General features: G+C 39.8%; 1 protein-coding gene across 4 annotated transcripts; it reads right to left on the reverse strand.

Moving 5' to 3' along the window:
* Positions 1 to 208: 208 nt before the first annotated feature.
* Positions 209 to 20,996, reverse strand: NFIL3 (nuclear factor, interleukin 3 regulated). 4 transcript variants are annotated; one of them, XM_070742830.1, is made up of 2 exons: positions 20,447 to 20,996; positions 209 to 2,091 (listed from the first exon to the last, which is right to left on the reverse strand). In XM_070742830.1, the coding sequence occupies exon 2, from the start codon at positions 1,898 to 1,900 to the stop codon at positions 518 to 520; it is 1,383 nt and encodes a 460-aa protein (XP_070598931.1). In that variant the 5' UTR covers positions 1,901 to 2,091; positions 20,447 to 20,996; the 3' UTR covers positions 209 to 517. The 4 variants fall into 4 exon arrangements, with proteins under 4 accessions (XP_070598931.1, XP_070598930.1, XP_070598932.1 ...); XM_070742829.1 differs by having other exon boundaries at positions 20,294 to 20,823; XM_070742831.1 differs by lacking the exon at positions 20,447 to 20,996 and adding an exon at positions 18,920 to 19,143.
* Between the last annotated feature and the right edge of the window lie 340 nt (positions 20,997 to 21,336).

The following is a 21,336-nucleotide window of genomic DNA, read 5'->3' on the forward strand; positions in this document are numbered from 1 at the left end:
ATTACCAATTGTCTCTCAGCACCTGGTTTGTTTGTTGTTGTTTTTCGACATACAACTTGGCATGCAAAACAAGGATAAGAAGTGATGGGGAGGGGAATAACACTCTTTAATTAAAATATATTGTAAGAAAGTGGAGATATGTCTCATAACATGACTGTGGTGAACTTTAAAAAAAAATCCTGGCTGAAAGTGATTTGACAGTTTACAGTTTGTGCTTGTCACCAATTTTTTTATTTGAATTGGCAACTTCCACACTTTATAGTAACAGAATGACAGAAAAATAATGTTCACTATATATACAGCATGTACACAGGCATCTTTACCATACACAAGGCTAGTGATCCTGATAATCTCATCTCCACAGTCATCTGTGCACAAAAAAGACATCATCCATCGGACATTATGTGAACATTACAGTGAAATGACATTCCAAGTCCAGTGAAAATTCAGCATAATACAAAACATACCAACCTACTGCAAATGACATCCTTTAAAATATTAATTACTCAGTAGTCATTTAGCTAGAGTCTGAAGCAGAGATGTGTTGTGTCGTTATAAGTCTCTTAAGGGAAGCAACCTCTGCAGACAAATTTGCTATGCCCTGTTTCAAGTACAAGTTTTCTGTCTCAGAGACTTGGTAGGAATTGTCTTTAACGTCAAACCCTGTGGTTTTGCAGTCACTCTGAGCTTTTTCAGTTAGTTCTTTTTGATGGTGCCAGTGTTCTGGTTTCAGAGACCAATCTTGGATATTAGTCACTTGAATTGAGAAAGGAGTGTGAGTATTGTGTGCTAAATTTTGTGCATCATTCTTTTCAAGTTCTAAATGTCTTTTAGATGACATATCAATAGGTGACAGTCGCTTTTGTGTGGCATCAAATTCATTATCCAACATTTCCACTTTGATTTGCATGGCCTTTGCCTTAATTCTCAGTTTATGAGGAAGTGCAGAAGAGCTTACCTCTGGAACCTTAACTACGGCACTTTTAAGTTCAACAGGAGAATGGATTGGACCTTTAGGAACCTGCTGCTCATCTTCTCCATCAGACGACTTTCCCACAACACCCTCATCAGTTTCTGAAGTCCTTGGAGAATTGCTGGAGGACCTGTTTGTTTGCAACAGTGGAGGGGAATGTGAGTAGCCATTAAAATGGTTTCCCATGAAGCCTGGATATATTGAAGTTGTAAAGGACCCTCTTTCATCTCGCGAATCTCTTGTATAGTTTTCTAATTCCATAGGTTCTTGTTTTATGAGTTGGAATTTATCATCGGTATTTCTGCAATTGTTTTGTGTGGGGCTTGCTTGAGTGTGCTCTATTGATGACACTTCAGATACATCAGACAAAGAGCTTTGTGGCGAGTGCTTAATGACAGATATACAGCTACTGCTTACAATAGTTGGCTCATGTTCATCAATGAAAGCATTAATGCTCGATTTGGAATTCTGGTATTCTTGAAAATAAACAACTGTTGAATTGTTGACCTTCTGAATCTCTTGGGCATATGCAGAAGAGCTGATTAAACCAAACTTTAACTTCAGTGAAAGTAACTCAGATTTTAAAGTGGCATTTTCTTCTCCCAGTGCAATTAGCTTGTTCTCTAAAACAAGATCGTTCAGTCGCCGTTTTTCCCTAGACCTTTTGGCAGCTTCATTGTTTTTACGGCGTTTTTCCCAGTACATGGCATCTTTCTTTTCATCTGGAATGAATTCCCGTTTTCTCCTGCATGCCGAAGCCTTGTTTTTCATAACAGCTCCTTCTCCAAGTAACATTTCATCACCAGTAGCTAAGTCATCTGATATATCACTCAATGTAGAATTAAGAGCCATAATTTTGTCCATGTTGCCACTTGTATCAGCAGATGCCTGTTCTGTTTTAACGGACTGCATTTTTCTTAGCTGCATCAGAAGCAAGTGTCAGTAAATATGTAAATAATAATATGATAAAGTAACCTTTCGGGACTTGTTGAACCAGAATAATTTGATATATATAGTGATTTTAATTCCATAAGTATTATTCTGTTTATTCCATAGTCTCAGACAACTTGGTGAAAGGTTCCTCTGAGTTGATCCATCTGAGAAGCTTCTTTAAAAATCTGCAGAATACAAAAGAATAATAATTCTTTAGTTACTAATGTCTAGTCTCTTTTTTTAAAAAAAATTGCAACACTTTTAATAATTGTATTTATTTTATGCAATTATCCTTTATTTACCACTTACACAATATTTACACTCCCTCATAAACTGACTCAATGATTAACTATAATGCATAAGTACAAACCCAGTAAATACCACAATACCCTCAATACCAACATAACATACTGGTAGCTTCAAAAAATTCTGCCCTGTCACAAAAAACTTAAAACCCTGCTTAAAAAGGAAATTTTTCAGGGCAGCCTTTTATGAGCTTTTTGTGTGTGCTTAATGCACACATAAAAGGGCAGCGTTTTGGCTACATGCTTGGGTCTACCACCTTGACCAGAGGTGGTATTTAGCAGGTTCTAATCAGTTCTGGAGAATCAGTAGTGGAAATTTTGAGTAGTTCAGATATACCAGCTCTGCTCACCCATCTCTGCCTCCCGAGTCACAGCTGGTAAGGAGAAAATGGGGAATTTACAGTTCCCTTCCCCCGGACTAGGGAGGGAATGGACATTTTACAGTATTCTTCACCTGTCACGCCCACCAAGTCACACTATGCCCAAGCCATGCCCACAAAATCGGTAGTAAAAATTTTGCATCCACCAGTGCCACCGACCTAACCTCACAGATCCCTCTTATATTGAAACAATTACAGAGAAGGACTTCCGTCTGCTTATATCCCTTTTGCTTCTCACAGTAACAAAATCTTGAGGAAGTCCTCTCTTGGTATTTTTACACGTTTTCCATTTTACAAAACAGAATTATTTTAGTAAAGTGATCCCTAACATAACTTGGCAATATGCTGACCAGAGCTTTGTATCCATTTACTCATTAGACAAATGTGTAGGGCTGCCCAACTCACACATAGTGACTCCAAGCAGCTTACAACATTAAAAACCCACAACCTAAAAACCCTCCCCTCCCCCACCCATTTACAGATAGTGCCTAACATATTACATTATCTATCTTGTAGGTAGAGTGCAGATCAGCTATTAACCACATGTTTAAAAACCAACTAATTGAAAGACATCATTAAAATCCCATTAATAAACACAAACAACATCTACCTAGCAGACTGCTTAGTCATTATTCCTACAACTAAATGAAATGTACTTGTCTAAATATATATAGTAGATAGAACCATAAATATATTTATTGTGTTGAACAATTTTTAGAAATCCAATATACCATTAATACCCAGGAGACACACTGCTTGCATTCCTCAGAAGGAATTAAAACCAAACGTATCTACATATATACATCAGTGATGGCAAACCTATGGCATGCGTGCACAGATAGCACGTGGAGCCATATCCAAGGGCATACACAGCTTCAGCACGCACATGCACACTGGCCATGTAATTTTCAGCCTTCCAGAGGGCAGGGGGAGATCATTTTCGTCTTCTCCAGGCTTCAGAAAGCTTCCAGAGGCTGTGGATGTAGAAAAACAGACCCAACGGCCCAACTGGAAATTCGGAAATGAAAGCCTCCTGAAGTCTGGGAAGGGTGAAAATGGCCCATCCAGAAGTTTGTTTCCGAACTTCCAGCTGAGCCATTGGGTCTGTTTTTCGCCATTTACAGGCTTCAGAGGCTTTCCTGAAGCCTGGAGAAGGCTAAAATGACATCTCCCTGCCTCCTGAAGGCTGAAAATCAGCTAGAATCCGTTTTTCGCCATCCAGAGACTTCAGTGACTCCTGCAAGAATGCACAAGGGGCATTGCATTATGGGTGTGGGCACACATGTGTGCTATCATGCGCGTAAACGCCCTTTTGGCACTCGAGCAAAAAAAAAGGGGTTCACCATCACTGCCTTATATTAAGCAGAATGGACAACATTTTCTGTCTAGGGACTGCAAGTGTCTGACATGAATAGAAAAAGCAGGTGCAAATTTTAAAATCCTCCAAAATTTTGGAAGCTTCCAAAATCATGCCTCAAGAACATTTCCGACAGCTATTCCACCCACCCCCATGGTTTATTATCTTTTTGCCAACAAACCTTCTGATTTCTGGCAAAAGCGAACCCCAAAGGAAGCAATGGGTTCACCAATGATTGACTCAGTATACTTCTGAGTTATTCATCAAACTAATAATACGTTTAGGTACAGATGGTCCTCGCTTAATCCTAATTGGGCCTGGAATTGCCATCACTAAACAAAGGCGAAATAAAAAATATCTAAAAGTGATAAATAATATAAACTCAAGGAAATTAGGAGATGCAGGCATATGTCTCTTATCCTTGCTTACAACTTGATTTCCCTTCTTTCTTTAGAAATTGCTAAATCTTTTCTCAATCAGCTTAGCAAATGACTGCTACAAATTACCCAATTTCTGATACATTTTTTCTGCTATAAGATCAATATAGCTCAAACACTTTTCACCTGGAGATAGAAGCTTCTATTGGGACACAAGTTTGCCACCTCCAAGCGCTCCATCTTTGCTCAAACACTTTTCACCTGGGAGCCATGATCTTGCACGACTTCAGGCATCCATTCACTTTTGCAGAGAATGGGTGTCTGAAGTCCCACAAGATCAGGGAACCCATAAGCTCCCAGTCTGTGCAGGAAAAGTGTTTGCACACTAACAGGAGGCTTGAATTAATGCGATTTTGTTGCCCTAAAGTCTCCCCATTGCATGCAAATACTTTTCTGCAGCAGTATTGGAAGCCTTTGGAGGAGACTCACTGAGACTCCAGAAGTAGCAGACGGGCTCGGTGAGTCAGACAAGCCAGGCAGGGTGCACTCGTCCTGCTCTTCCTGTTCTCATTGCTTGACAAGAGCAGGCAAAGAAACAGAGAGGCTGAAGAGGAGACAGTTCGCTAGATCTTCAAAAGGCCTGACTGTGAAGATCCAGGGTGGGGGGAAGGGGCAGAATAAGTAGGGTGATTGTTGCAATGTCTCTGCGATCAATCGTTTCTAAGTGTGAATGACTGCCATGATGCTGCAACATTAGTAACCTCGGGACTGTGTCATAAGTACCTGTTGTGTTGCGATTTTAAACAGTGTTCTGGTTTCTGGTAGAAGTTTAGTAATTACAAATAACTCTCATTAAATGCATCATTTCATGAATAAAGCAATTCCGTTTATTTCTCTGCTCTCTTGTACTTCAACACATTTCCGACATCAATCGGTCCGTTATCTCTCTTCTAGCCGCATTCCTCACATTCTTTTTCCTGCTTAACTTAGACAAGATTTATTTCCTAACTACATAGCTATAAAAAACAGCCACTCTGACTAAATACAATACAAAATACTTTGGCTTACTTTAGCGTGGCGAAAAAAAACCTCCATATTTCTGTTCGGCAACGTTGAAACTCCACCCTTCTTCTCCCCTACCCCACTGATGTGCCAATTACCTCACTACAATATTTAACCCATTCCTCTCCTTAACATCTTCTTCCAGACCTTTGCTCTATACGTTTCTGAATTCTTCTGAATTTAGGATTAACCCAGTGTGTATCTGATTCTCCCTTGCTAGATCCTGAACTCATAGCCCCATCCTGTGGCTGGCCTCCCACCTGTTCTACTACCTGTAACCCCGGGCCCCCCACTACTTCATAAACAGTATCTGAATCTGAGTCCTCAATATCTTCATCATCCTCCAACTGATCAAGAGTATGTACAACAAACAGTAGCTAAGTGAATGGTCATACCTCGGGGATTGCCTTTATTTTGTATTTGTAAAATGGTTGGGCCAACCAGCTCTGCTACCATAACTATACCATGTTTCCCCGAAAATAAGGCCTGAAATAAGCGCTTGGCCTTATTGCTATGCACTCAAAAGCCCGATTTGGCTTATTATCAGGGATGTCTTATTTGGGGGCGAACAGGTTAGTATTCGTCTTTGCCCTCCCCAGGCTCCAGGAAAATCTGTGGAATCTGGGGAGGGTGAAAAATAGCCCTACCAGAAATCCAGAAACGTGCTGTTTCCAGCCTCCAGAGGATTCAGGGAGATCTGCTTGGCCCAAAATGGGGTGCAGGAGTTATGTGCGCATGCGCAGGGGGTCGAGCACATAGGGGGGCATTGCATTATGGGTGTGGGCACACATGCGCACTTTTGGCACCCAAGGAAAAAAGGTTCGCCATCACTGACCTAAGCTGTGATTTTTAAAAAGTCAGGAAGTATATTCTTTAATCCAAGCCAAAATACTTTACTTTTCTCATTCATCTTTACTATTACTGAACTGCAAATGTCCCCAAAAGTCTATATCATAGCAAATCCATGATTTTTAAAATATTCTGTATATAAAGGTAGGCAATGGCTTAATCCTTTTATCAAGACTTCAAATGTACTTAATATGTTAGAAACATAGAAACATGGAAGTCTGACGGCAGAAAAAGACCTCATGGTCCATCTAGTCTGCCCTTATGCTATTTTCTGTATTTTATCTTAGGATGGATATATGTTTATCCCAGGCATGTTTAAATTCAGTTACTGTGGATTTATCTACCACATCTGCTGGAAGTTTGTTCCAAGGATCTACTACTCTTTCAGTAAAATAATATTTTCTCATGTTGACACGAATCATACACAAATCTCATTTATTTCTGCCAATAAAATACTATTTGTTAAAGATTTATTTTAACTATTTTCTATATGGCTTTTCAGGTTATGCGCCCCCAAATATTAATGCATTTTTAAAACAATTCAAAAATGCTACAAAAATGAAGCTAAAATAAAACAACAAACAAATTGCTTTACAAAACAATATCAATTACACCAAGGTACATATTTTCGGCATCACTTACACAAAAATAAGTTTGGTGCTTGCTTTATATTTAGTATACATACAGCATTCCTCAGAATTGAGGCCATTGCAGAACAGGCCTTTTTCCTCATTGTTATTCTTGATATGGAAGAGTTCTTTGAAGTACCCTGCCCTCATGTTTTTAAAGCATTATAGGTTATCATCAACATCCTAAGTTCACTGGAAAATTAGCAGCAAGTATAGCTATTTGGACAGAGATGGTGAGGCATTATACACAACAGCCTAGCTGGTGGTGCTTTCAAGGACAGCCCAATAAACCATATTTTTAGCATTCAGTATAGCAATAGTAATAGCCCTTAGACTTATATACCACTTCACAGTGTTTTACAGCCCTCTCTAAGCTTTTACAGAGTTAGCACATTGCTGCCAACAATTTGGGTTCTCGTTTTATCCACCTCGGAAGGATGGAAAGCTGGAGCCTGGTGAGATTTGAACTGCCAAATTGCAAGCAGCGGGCAGTCAGCAGAAGTAGTCTGCCATACTGCCCTATAAGTACTGTGTCACCATGGCTATGATGTGTTTATTCATCTCATTCCAATGCAAATAATGGTCATAGCACTGGAGGGATGGGATAGTTAGTAATTTAGAATGAATGCAATCTAATAAGAATCATTATGTTAATAAAGAAATATGTATTCCATTTCTTTCAAAAACTGAGGTTCCCTTTTGTTACAGTAAATAAATAAAATTGAACCAAATGAAGGAAATGGCAAACAAAGTACCATTTCCTCTGACAATATGAAAAGCATTCTTGTGGTTAAAATAAGATAAATCTTCTGGTAAAAATTCAATATTTACAGTAACCACAAATGTAAAGTGGGGGTTTTTTTCTCACATTGTGTCTTTACAAAGAGTTACTATTTTAAAAATCTACTAAAACTCTGCAAGATTCCATTAGGTTTATGCATGTCCATACTGTATAGTTTGCTATGGCACAATATCAAAGTCAAACCTTGGATCTCTTTCAATTTCTTTGTGTATATGTCAGCTAGAACTTCATCTGTTGGTAATAGCAAATCAAGCCAATTTTTACTACTGCTATTTATAATATAATGAAAATGAATAGTATATTCATTTTTATATTATATAAATATATCCATATATATATCGATATCCATCCATCCCTCCCCCCCTCTCTGTCTCTCTCTATCTCTCCATCTATCTACATGTATACACACACAGTGGTACCTCTACTTAAGAACTTAATTCGTTCTGTGAGCAGGTTCTTAAGTAGAAATGTTCTTAAGAAGAAGCAATTTTTCCCATAGGAATCAATGTAAAAGCAAATAATGCGTGTAAACCCATTAGGAAAGAAATAAAAGCTCAGAATTTGGGTGAGATGAGGAGGAGGAAGAGGAGGAGGACAGTCGCTGCCAAAGGAAGGGGAATCAAAAAAATCCAAAACTTTAAGGATTAAAAGAAAAAAAAGAGGGACTCTAAGGCAGCGAGGAGGAGCACGCGCCTCCCTCCATTCGCTCTGGACTGCCAAATCCCCCTTAAGCGCCACCTGGCAGCCCAGAAAAGCCCGAGATGGCCAGGATTAAATTGGGAATAGCAGGAAACTGGCTAGGCCTTCCTGCCGCTCTCAAATTTCCTGGGAAATTTTTCCAGGCTTGGGTTCTTAAGTAGAAAATGGTTCTTAAGAAGAGGGGGAAAAATCTTGAACACCCGATTCTTCTCTAGAAAAGTTCTTAAGCAGGGGTGTTCTAAGGTAGAGGTACCACTGTATATATTACACATATACATATACACCCCCACCGTACTGGCCTTCCAGAAAGCCATTAAGACCTGGCTTTTCTGGCAGGCCTGGGGCCGTTGATCTGATAGTATACCATCAGGATCCGGCCCTTAATGACATGCATGGTTTTTTAACTGTCTCAATTGTTTTAAATTGTTTTTAAGGAGTTTTAATATTATATTGTGTGTTTTGATTTTAGGTTGTGAGCTGCCCAGAGTTCTTTGGGAGTTGGGCAGCATATAAATCCGAAAACAAACAAACAAACAAATGTGTGTACTGTATATATACATAAATTAGTGAACTGTAATTCCACCAATTATTTTATTTCAAATTCTACCATTTCTTCTATGGTTAATTTCACAATTGTTTGTTTATGCGATTAATCTACTACCTCAATCTTCATTAACCATGTGAGCCGTTCAGATACTAAGATAGAAATAAGAATAAAGTCTACATTTAAAACTTAAATAACAAGTTTAAAAGTAACTACAGTCAATCTATAGTCAAAACCCAAATGCTTTGCAGAACAACCAACTTTTTACTACCTAATTCTAAATGCTACCTTGCATCTCTTGAAAGATCTTTTTAAAGACAATGAGCTACTAAAATTGTTTACAGCATAAGTCATTTTAAGAATGTAATAATCAGCAGTGATTAGTTTAATACTGAAAAGGCCAACATGAAAACTATATAAATTCATAACGCTTTATCCCTACTTTTTAACTATTCCATACTTTAAAATGATATGTTGTCTTCAAAACCACAATTTCTGAAAGACTTCTATTCAGCCTGACTGGGCCTTCAAGGTAAATTACCTTTGGTTAAGAGGCAATGAAGGGGAATGTTATGCAATTTACTATTTTTATCCTCTACACCTGGAGTGTATATTACAATCATGAAACTCAGGTATTCATTAGCAGATGGACAAAAGGAAGTCGGTGAAACAACAGAGTTGCTAGTATTCAACTACATCTATGCAGTCAGGTTGAAAAAAGACTAAAAGCAGTATTTACCTGGTTTGGCCATTAACTACATTAACCCTCACTGTTACCACTGTCATATAATATCTGAGGGAGATAGGTGGTTCAAAAGTATGAAATATAAACGAATAGAAATTTGCAATGATACAACTGCAGTTGATCATCAAAATGCCTGGCTTTCTTTGTCTAGCTTGATTCTAAGCACACAATGATGCTTTTTGTTACTTTCTAGTTAAAGATTTATAGACTAGAATAGATATTATTCTAAAACAACAATCAGAATGTTAAAAGACCAACATTGTCAGATAAGTACCTGGAATGTTTCTATTAACTTTGCAACCTTTAGTCATTATCTTGCAAGGCATACAGAATGCTCAGTCACGGGGCAAACTTCATACATACAATACAGTTCTAAACATTTAGATATTTAGTTCTAAACATAGCAAGCTTCAGCTAAAAGGCTTGTCTAATTTTGGGTATTTTAATAGCAAGTTCTACTTTTGAAGGACAATGTTGTATGCATACATTTAATTATATTACTTTTACACTTGAATTAATAATTATTCAGCTTTTACAACACATTTTTCATTATTCTCAACTTATAAAAACAATGTAAGTTTCAAGAATTGTTCCTGAGCATAAACATTATTTATATTTAGAATCAGAGTGCTGTACTGCAGGCCACTGAAGCTGACTTGTAGATCTGAAGGTCAGCTGTTCAAATCTCATCACCGGCTCAAGGTTGACTCAGCCTTCCATCCCTCCGAGGTGGGTAAAATGAGGACCCGGATTGTGGGGGCAATAGCCTAGCTCTGTTAAAAAAGTGCTATTGCTAACATGTTGTAAGCCGCCCTGAGTCTAAGGAGAAGGGCGGCATAAAAATTGAATAAATAAATAAATAAATAAATAAATAAATAAATAAATAAATAATCTCGTTTAAAATAAAATAAAATTTCTACTATTCTGAGATACTTTGGCAACAACTTGCAAGTTATTCAGTCCAGATAGTAAGCTATCACATACACCCACTGGATAATTCCCAGTGTTATCATCTTTCTCTTCCATGAAGAAAACTACTCTTACCATGAGTTTTTTATATGAAAACAATTACTGTATATATTTTGCTTTATAAATAAAAGATTGCTGACTGGAAACAACACATAAACAGGAAATGGTTATCTTATTATTATGCAATGTTGATAAAGTATCCATGGGGAGAGGGGAGTCAGAATACAAGAGAGCCTTTCCTCTATCATATGCGCATACTATATTGGCACATGTACAAAAGGAACAATATTTAGTTTGCAATATAATATTGCACCTGTAGTGTAGGGAGTGGAGTTCTACCTCATCCTTTTTCAGATACCTATGTTTCAATTATCTGCTGTTGAAAACATGCCACTCGCATCTGAAATCTGAAATGAAATCCCAACTTTATGACTTCACAAAAGATGGAAGGATAGATGGGAAGCGGACAATTTTGCCTTCCATACATGTATATAGTCCATCTTCCATGTTAAGTGTGACCTTTCATTGGATCCTATAGAACAGAGGTGTCAAACCCAAGGCCCATGGGTTGGATCCAGCCTGTGAGTACTGTACTTAAATCTGGCCTCTGGGGCTGAAAATATCGAAGCACTTGCCCGTGGTGCCTCCGCTGGTCAAAACAGGCATTTCAAAATTCTCAATCTAACTAGTGGCCTTGGAATTTCCAAGTACTGTAGTTCTCAGTCTAATTACTAAACAAGCCCAACTTGCTTACTTTCCAATATCTGGCGTAGCTCAAACTTTGCTCTCAATATTATTATATACAAATCTGAATGTCTTCCCTACTGAACACATAAACATGGTTTATGACAAGCCTATTGTCATATTTTTTGTTGAGGTGTCTGTTTTTTGTTGAGGCGTCTATTGTTTGTTCAGCTTAAATACTGTACTTGTAAGGTGATTCTTTTTTCAGAACTTCTTATGACAAAAAGCTCTATTACCTGTCATTGTAAAAGCAACATTACATTAGCTCACAAAAATGCATCTATTTTTAATGCATCTAAATAATGCCATCGCCTGAAGATTATTTTGGTTGTTGGTAACATAAATACCAGCATTTTTTCAATCATCTACTGATCTGAGTTATAAAATAGAATAAGGAAAGTGGGAAATCTGGCTGATTCAACATTATTTCTAGTCAAAGTCTATTTGGGATGAACTACAAAATGCATCTTTCAGTTTCAAGATATCAGCTCTAGGAATTTTAGTGAGAACAGCAATGTCTCTAAGCAAAAATCTTAATTTTCTCAATATTAATGAAGTTGATTTCTGATAACAATTCAGTGGGAAAATCATCATATTTAACAATATTGCTATACTGAATAATAAGAATAAAATGTACAAAAGTTACTAATAAAAGCCATTAAAACAAAACTTCAGGAAGCCATGCCATCCTACACTATATAGATTGGCTATCCTACATTATATAGAGATTATAGTTATTTATGGGAAACAATGAATTTAAACAGCACTTGTAGCTTTGAAAAAGCAAATAATTATTTACAGTAAATGACAAACTTTTTCTAATGGTATATGCTTTTAAATAGTCCTGAAACTGGTTGAGCTTATATGAAAAGAATTCATGTCCGAGTCAGTACACTTTCTGTTTTAAAAGTTATTTTAGCATAGATGAGACATACATCCTAACAGAAATCACACAAAAGTTTACACATTATTAGCAGCATGAGTCACATTTTGGCATACTTGTTTTTCTTTGTCATGGTAGAGATTAAAGTCCTTTCCAGATATGGAAAGTAAGTCTGATTACACATCACACAGAGAAAAAATGCTAAAGTAACATCACCTATATGGTTATTACTTAAAATTTCCAGAAATAATAATCTTATGCAATTTGAGGCTAAAGATTAAAAAATTCTACATTAAGCAACAATGTATTCCAGTTTTAATTACAATGAACTAGCATGAAAACTCCTTCAAAGAATACTGTACTGTAAAACTGTATACAAAGGTCAGATCAATGGTCTGTTACAGAATAGCTATTCTAATCATTATCACAAATATATTGTCAATTTGGTCAATTATAAATACAAGTTTAGAAAATTTGTGACTTTATATTAATGGTTATAGTGTGTGTGTGTGTGTGTGTGTGTGTGTGTGTGCATGCATGCACAGGGTCCTTGGTACTAAGCTCAGAGCTTAGTTTTTTTCTTGTAGATGTTTCACTACCACACTAGGTAATATTATCAATGCTAGTTTTCTGTGCAATTTATTGAATGTGTATCAGACACTGGTAAGTAGGATAACCTGTCAAAGGTATTTGTGCAGGAAGAAATAGTTTTTCCTTGGTGGAAGTGTGCCTACATACAGATCTCCCCGATTTTTCTAATACTGATGATGCTATCTAGTTTGGTAATGAAATGCTTGCAAACAAGCAAGCTCAGAGAGCACAAGGAACCCTCAAGATTTAAACTGAATGAAAACCATTTTGAATTTTGCTATAAACCCACAGGGCTGGTCTCTCATAAAAGGTTGAATATCCTAGCAAGATCATATACAGGAATCTGTGTGCTTATGAGTCATATCTGTTGCTTAACAATATGTAGTAATCCTAAAACAAAGCATTTTAATGTTCAGAATACTACATCACTCTGATGTTATAATATCCAGAGATCAAGAAAGTAATGTAGCAAGCTACCATCCCTGGAAAAGGTTATATAAATTATATAAATGAAGTCTGCACGATATTTAGCAGAATTAGCTCAGTTTGAAACAAATTAAAGATATATGTTTTGTTTCAAGATATGAGCAACTGAAAGTGATTGATATCTTGTACAGATTGTACATACATTAACTGCTAGCACTGTTTTTCTTCACAGCCCAACATACACAGCAAGAAGCAACAGTAGTCTCACATTACTCACAGGGAAAGAGTAAACTATTACTTCAAAAAATAAATTCCAATAGAAATCTAAATATGTAAGAACAAATAAAATTTGTAAAAAATAATTCCTTGAGGAATAAATAATTAAAACATTTAGTAATTAAAACTGAAAAGATAGAATAGCTATTGGGAAAGCTGTTAATGAATTAGTCAATTTATGAAATTCACTATCACTTTGGTCAATGTCATTCTCTGGTAATCAAAGACTGCTATTGTTCCTATGTGATGATGAATGTAAAGCTACCCTTAAATCTGGGACTGAAGGTTTTTTTTAGTTATACATTATTGTCTGGTAATTTTCTTACACCCATATGCTATGTTAAAAAAACCACTTATCAGGGCAGAATATATAATAGAATGTTTCAGGATTGCAAATATTATTTCTTATTTATTTACACCTGATTGTTTTAACTACCGATCCCTCTTGAGGAAAATATTTACAATCAAATTTCAGCAATAGACAATCAGATGCTGTAACCAAATGGAACTGGTTACAGCATCCGCATATACTGAAATATTGAGCTGGGTAATAGAATGTTATGAACCAGAGAATCAACAATAATTATAAATTCATTTTTTTAATGATAGAGAACTTCAGACTAGCAGCAGAGCCCCTGAAACAGAGAACTTGGTTCAGATATATTCTGATTAGTTCTTTAATAGAATTGCTAGGAATGGAAAAATTGTCTTGAGTTTCTCAGCAACAGTAAACAATAGCTTTGTTCTATAAAGGAAAAGAAGTTAAAGCTCTATGCTTTTCAGCTCAGAGAAAAAGAATGATTCAACCCTTTCCCCAACATAATGTGTTCTCAATATTTCTCCAAATGTATTGTGCTTTACTTATCATTATACAGCCACTTTGATTTGGAGTTATATTTGCAGTGTAATGCATTTGAAAGGCAACAGATTGTACAAGAGCGATTGGAACTTATCATTGAAGAAAACACAAATGTAAAATAAAACAAAATAGTCTTGAATAAACCCCATTGATTTAAAAAATAGTTAAGCATAATTGCACAAATCCTCAGAAACACCAAATTATTTTACTAAAGATAATACTGGTGTAATGCAGATATTTTTCATAACTTGCACTCTAGGTTTTTTTAAAAAATGATGTATTTGTGTTTTGTTTTGTATTGAAGAGTAATATTTATTTGAATGCCTAAAATCTGACATGAAATATGATATTGAACTATGTTAATTAAATAAATTTTCTATGGGGCTAATTGTTTTAATTTCGCTATAAAATACATGGGCACATTCTTCATTCAACTTCAGTGTCACTTAGACTTTCAAATCCAAAATCTTTTAGTTCAATTTGCTATTTAATTTTATGTTATGTTGCTGCACTACCATAAACTGTATACACCGTCCCAAATCAACCATGTCAATCAGCAAGTTAGCCAACTGATTTTGCTGACTCAATGCAGTACAATAGCATTTATTTTTTCCTCTCCATATGTGGGACTACAATTGCCATCTGCTAACCATTTTAGGCAGGATTGTGCAGTCAGTTATGACTAAGAAGTATATTTAACTACATAACTTATTTGATAAGCATGGCCCCTAGTGCTAGACAGGTCAGTGATTAAGACTTTTCTATACATATTTCATCAAGTGACAGTACAGTAGGATGACAAATTACATCTGATATTCCTTTGGGTTGATTCTAAATTATATAATAAAATTTAGCAACTTTGCTGGGAAAGTGCTTTTGATCAGCTAGTCTATTATAAAAAAAGTAGCACAATGTAAGATATTTTCAATGAGGGAACTATAATTTTGTACCTATTATCTCAGAGGAAACAAAAAATAAATGAAAAACAAAATAATATTATCATGAACAATTCCTATGATGGGAAAATGTTCAAGAAGCATTGATTAGGATGTGTACTGCCATTTTTCTGTCAAACTTTATGCAGGTGGGAAAGAACTGCTCAGTTCTCTTCCGCCACTCAAAGTATTTATGGCATATTTGGTCCCTAAGCTCCTTTTATTTAAGGTTTTTTCTGAACTATACTGCTTTTGTAAGAGCCCATGAAGCATTAATTATAAACCAAAGCTGTCTTGCTCCAAGAGAAGGAAACCTATATGATATATGTTTGCTAACCGGAGTTTCCATATTTTTGTACATATTTGAAATACAACAGATATGAGTTTATTCTACCATATTTTTGTTTATATGATTTACATAGCGACCAATTTCACTTTTTTGTGACTTTAGGTAGTGTACAATAAAACAAATACATAAAATATACATTAAAAAAAATCAAAAACAGAAAATGCAGCAGCTCGGCGTCATCTATCAATCATCCACACAATCAAGACATCGGCTCTAACCCAGGGGTCACCAACCTTTTGGGCCTCAGGGACCACTAAATTCATAGTTTTAAATCCCGTGGACCACTAATATGAATTAGGGATGGGGTCTTTCAAGCATTTAACTTGGCCGCCCGTTAGCGGCGAAAAGTGCCCAGGGTCAACCCTAGGTTTGCTGTCTATTGCAACTAGGAATCTCAAATACAGCCAAGAATGAATGTTTGTTTTGTAGCCAGCCTGGGCACTTAATCACCCCCTGCAAACTCAGCCTGGCTGAAGTTTTGTGCGCTGCTCACTGAAACGCCTGGACTCCCAGGAAGCAAGGGAGGAAGGGGCTGGAGCTATTAAACAGGCCACCAAGCTAAGTGCCTGAAGGATCCTATCCCGTCAGCAAGCAGGTGCAATTGCTTTGGCAGGTCATATCTTGCCCAGGGACTGTAGTTTGAGGATCCCTGCTTTAGTGCTAAAATGCAAAAATTTATCTGCGAACCACCAAAAAATTTTCATGGACCAACAGTAGTCCACAGACCACTAGTTGATGACCACTGTTATAACCCATGCCCAGAGTCTTATGAAACACTAACAGGGTCAGAACAAGTCTTGGGGAATGATGTTCCAAAGGGCAGGTGCCATGGCAGAAAAGGTTCTCCCTCTGGGCCCTGCCAGGTGACATTCCCTAGCCCAGGGGTCTCCAACTTTGGCAACTTTAAGACTTGTGGACTTCAACTCCCAGAATTCCTCAGCCAGCAGTGCCCACAGAGTATGCCCCTAGCCAGACTGAATAGGGCAGGTAGGAACAATTGGAGAGACATAAATTCTTTGAATAATTAATATACAAAAATTAACTACCATATTGGTCTCCGGAGATGGGCAGCATACAAATCTAATAAATAAATTAAATAAATAAATAAATAAATATTGAGAAAATTATATTTTTACAATTCCAAAATATCGAAAAAGTTTGTCCTAAAAGCTTAATCAACATTTATCTAGATTGGGACTCATACATGTACAATCAAGTGAACATGTGAAAATACCTTCTCAATTTCAATTATCAATGGATCAGCTAAAATGTATCAAAGACAAATATCTCCATGTCTGGAATATGCAATATCTACCATAGTACACTAATAGATCTTGGCAAACTGGAAAATTCAATGTTTAGAAAATTGCCAGAAATCTATATAATAAGATTTAAACACGCCTGAGATAAACATATATCCATTGTAAGATAAAATACAGGAAATAGTATAAGGGCAGACTAGATGGACCATGAGGTCTTTTTCTGCCGTCAGTCTTCTATGTTTCTAAGATCCAGGAAATCTGATTTAGCAGAATGGAAGTTAATCCAAATTTCCTGGAGTGTAGTCATCACCATCCAGCAAATAGGACTTGTGACCCCACACAAATTTTGGCAAGCAGAAGTATACAAAATAGCACCGCAGCTTGATTCACTTCTGAACAAAAAGAAACTACTGTAGTTGGCCAACCTTATTTTCCTTGTAGATAAAATTAAGAGGAAGGCAACAATTAGCTCATGATTAACAAAGGGAAAAAAATCCTAGCATGTTAGTACAGTACATCCTGCACCTGGAAAGAACAGAACAGATATCTAAGATTGGTGGGATTTATTCTATTTTGAAAACATCAGTTGTACTGTGTTTTTTTCTTCTTCTCATTACAATGGCTTTATTAATCCCTGCTTCGCCTCAAAGACCTAGCTCAGACCACCCTTCACCCAAATTATTTCCACAGACTTCTCCCCAACGTGGAGATTTCCAAAGGTATTGGACTACTTCAGGCAAGCGGGCTGAGTGCCTGGGCGACATTCCGGAAAGGCTATGTATGGCACAAAAGGGTGTAGGTAGGTAGGGTCCCTGAGGGAGGGAAAGCGCGCGCTCTTGGCTGGCTTAACCCAGTTCCATTTCCAAGGCAAGAAGGAGCCGGGAGAGGGAGGAGCTCGCTCTCCCCGCCCTGCCTCCCGCCCTGCCTCCCATCCCCGCGTTGAGCAGCGCGAGTACACACACTACGTGACTGGAGACGCATCCCTCCCTCCGGCCAGCTTGTTCTGCTCTCGCTCCGTCAGTACAAAACAACAGTTATCCGGCTTTATTTACTCCTGGCCGAGCCAGCCGGGCTTGCGCTCTCCTCTTTCCCCCCTCCCTCCCTCACTGGAGCGCTGCCTGCCGCCTTTCCCGCCCACCCCCCCTCTCCACAGAACAAAGGAATGTGAGGCGCCGAGGCAGCGCCCTCCAGCCAGCCCCTTCCAACGCGCGTTGCTCGCCCAGTCATAACAACAACCAACGCCTAAAGGGGCTGCCTGCGAGTCCTCCGGTTCGCTCTCCCGTCGCCCTCAGCCCCCCGGGGACTCTAGCCCGGGCACCCAAGGAAGAGAGGGCTCCGGTGCAGCGCCGCCTCGCTCCTCCTTTTTTCTTCACTAGCCCGCATGGCGAGGCCGGAGCTGACACGAATGCCCGGAGCAGCCTCGGTTGAAAAACCGAGAGAGAGAACTAGCTATCTGTGAATGTGGGCAACGCCTCCTTAACTCGCGCGCGCTTAGAAGAGCCAGCACGGAACATTTTTAAAAGGTTGCTAAAATGTAGACTCCACGCCCCCCCCCCCCCCCAATAACATTTAAGGGTCCGTTAAAGAACAGGCCGTTTTTTAATATAAACGCTTGCAAAAAAAAAAAACCCTCGGGAGCCCCTCCTTCCCCGCCCCTGGAAAAAACAACAACTTGGAGGGAAATTGTGCGGGAGCATCTTACGTCGCGCTTTGCACGGCAGGCTTTTGACCCGAGTGACATAGATCACAGCAGGCTGAAGCTAACGGCTGCCCCCTCATCTCCCATGTCAGCACGGTCTCGTTTCTTCCATACAATCCGCAGGGGGAGGAGGGCGGGCAATGAGATGCGAGACACTCACTTTTCCCGAAACACGTAATGATCTCCTAATAGGTCTGGTTTTGTCGGAGTGGGGGGAGAGGGAGGTTGGCGGCGGGTGGCTGGGAGATCATGCACGAAAACCGACACCTACCCCAAAGCCACTTGATGTCTGCGCGAGATGCCTTTCCTAAAAATACGACCCTTATCAGAACCGTCTCCGAAGGCGTGGAGTTCAAAACGCGAGCGAACGTCCTTGAACGCCTATTTGCACAGCTCCGGAGAAAAGACCAGAAATAGCCCAGGAAGCTACAATTGCTTCAGTGTGATGGGAGCTAAATATAGTCGTGCGCAATTCTCATTTTGAGGGACGTGGCACATATTCAACAAGCTCCGTTTAAACCACAGATCTACTTTTCCAGAGGGGCGAGGCGGGACTTGGAGGGGGGGGGGGGAGGAATTTAAGCATCTTAGTCTAACGCTTTCTTAAAGGGGGGGGGGGGGAGAGAGACTCGGGATGAATTGCTGTACTTTCTTCGCGGGAAGATTTATAAAATCACGTAATGATTTTAATGACTTCCCAGCTTCTCCGCCAGCCAATTTCGTGGTTACATAATGCAACGTTTCCAGGAACGATCCAAGAAACGCACTGCCTGAAAACCAGTTGCCAATAGAGAGCAAACGGCAGCAAACACACAAACACAAAGCTTAAAAAAAAGAAGCGCTCGGGAGAGAACGATTTGTTCCTTTAATAGTTGTTTTAAAACTAAATTCTGGACTTTTCAAAGGATTCGCGAGGATCACCTAACTTGGGAAGTTTCTGTATCATTTTCTCAAACACCTTTTCTATCAAATTATCCAGAAGAGACCAAATGTGTAACGAAGGCACAGAATTCCACAGCGCTAAGCGATCATTCTCCCAGCACTGCACGTTCTCGCCCTACATTAGCGCTTGCCAATATAGTTCACCGTGGACGGATTATGCAATGTATGAAATAACAAGTCACACCAACCTCCCCTCTGGCTGTTTAAGGCATTCACACATAGCTCAAACGTGCGCCTAAGAAAAGAAGCCCAATAAAACAGAGGCAGCTCGCAGAGAGGCATTTTTCTTACCACCCCCTCCCCATTGCCGAAGAGCACGGCTCATTCGCATCCAATTCTTCCCCTTAGCCCTGTTTTAAAACAAGGAGCCTTCTTTCCCAGCTTTGCCGGGGTTGCTCAGTCTTAGCCGGCCTCAAGCTTACCTAAACCTTGCCGGTTCTCAAAACCGCCGATTAATCTCCTTTAAAGAGCTACATTACGCAACAAGATCGCCACAAGGGAGGAAAAAAAAACAAAGCTTATAAAGCCACCGCCGGGCCACGGGTCGGAAAGCATGAACCCAAAGGGGCGCACACAAGCAAGCACGCATCTTAAGGCGGCGAAGTCCCGCGCTTAGCTGTTTAAAGGCTATTAAAAAAAAGAAAGTTGCACGACAAGCCACCGAGACAGATGCGCAACAAAGCGGCGCTGGCCATTGCCTTACCGATAGCGACAGGCACGTGTACAGGTCCGAGCTAGGCTGGAAGGTCTGAAGGACGCCAAGCGTCCCAATGAAATAATTCGGACCGGCTCGTAGGGAACTACGGCAAGTGGTCTCCCAGGGAAGGTTTTAGGGATAGATTAGATAGGTAGGTACCTGCACATCTAAATTTTAGCGGTCTCCTTTAACGCGGCGGGACAGCCTGTCCGTCACCCCAAGAAAGCTCCTTCGGGCATCTGCCCGCGTTCTTCGGAAGTTGCCGGCTTTTGGGGGGAGCGAGTCGACTGACTCAAGCGTCCGGGCGCCGGAGCTGGAAAGGCTCAGGGGAGACTTTCTGGAAAGACCCCTTGATCAGTGGGAGCGCCGCTGCCTCTGCTGGAAGCAGTCAGAAGCAGTTCCCGGGTGAGGTGGAGGAGGAGGAGGGAGCGGGAGCGAGTACGTCAGGGAGCGGTAACTGGGTCTTCTTTGCCGACTCCGCGAACGCCGCCGCTAGAGAGAGATCTGTGTTAGTAGGTCAATACTGTACGCTCTTCACAAACGTACGAATTCGCCTGCCAGCCTTTGCCGTGACGGGCGGTTGCGTGGTGCCAATCAGAGCTCGGCGCTTCTCGGGGAGCAGCCAATGGAGGCCTCCCGCAGGGACGTAACGGGGGCAGGACCAGACTTGAATGGAAGCCCGCTCCTCCCCGCCCCCGCCCGCTCGCCCGCCTCTCCTTCCCCTCCCTTTTACACTTTCTCCGCCCTGTTGGAGCGGCGTGTGGGTGGGAGGGGGGGGGGGGTACAGTAAGAGGTATGCGCTTGGGTATTGCATAACTCGGCGAAGTGGGGGGGGGGGGGTTGGCGAAGGAGGAAGAAAGGGAAGGCAGCTGACATTTACGTAATTGCCCAATGCTGAGCCAGAGGCCGGGGCCGAGGCGGAGAGTCAGCCGCCCTTTTTTCTTCCCTGCTCCCAGACTGTTCAAAAAAAAAACCCCAAACACGCCGGGCGATGGGTAGTAGCCGTGTTGTAGACCTGACATCACAGGGGAGCGCGGGCGGACGGGGGA

Source organism: Erythrolamprus reginae, chromosome 2 (assembly GCF_031021105.1).
Source record: "Erythrolamprus reginae isolate rEryReg1 chromosome 2, rEryReg1.hap1, whole genome shotgun sequence".
Lineage (NCBI taxonomy): Eukaryota > Metazoa > Chordata > Lepidosauria > Squamata > Dipsadidae > Erythrolamprus > Erythrolamprus reginae.

What these genes read in the sequence shown, in the direction of transcription:
- NFIL3 (XM_070742830.1), bottom strand. Translation starts at nt 1,900, where the DNA reads ATGCAGCTAAGAAAAATGCAGTCCGTTAAAACAGAACAGGCATCTGCT.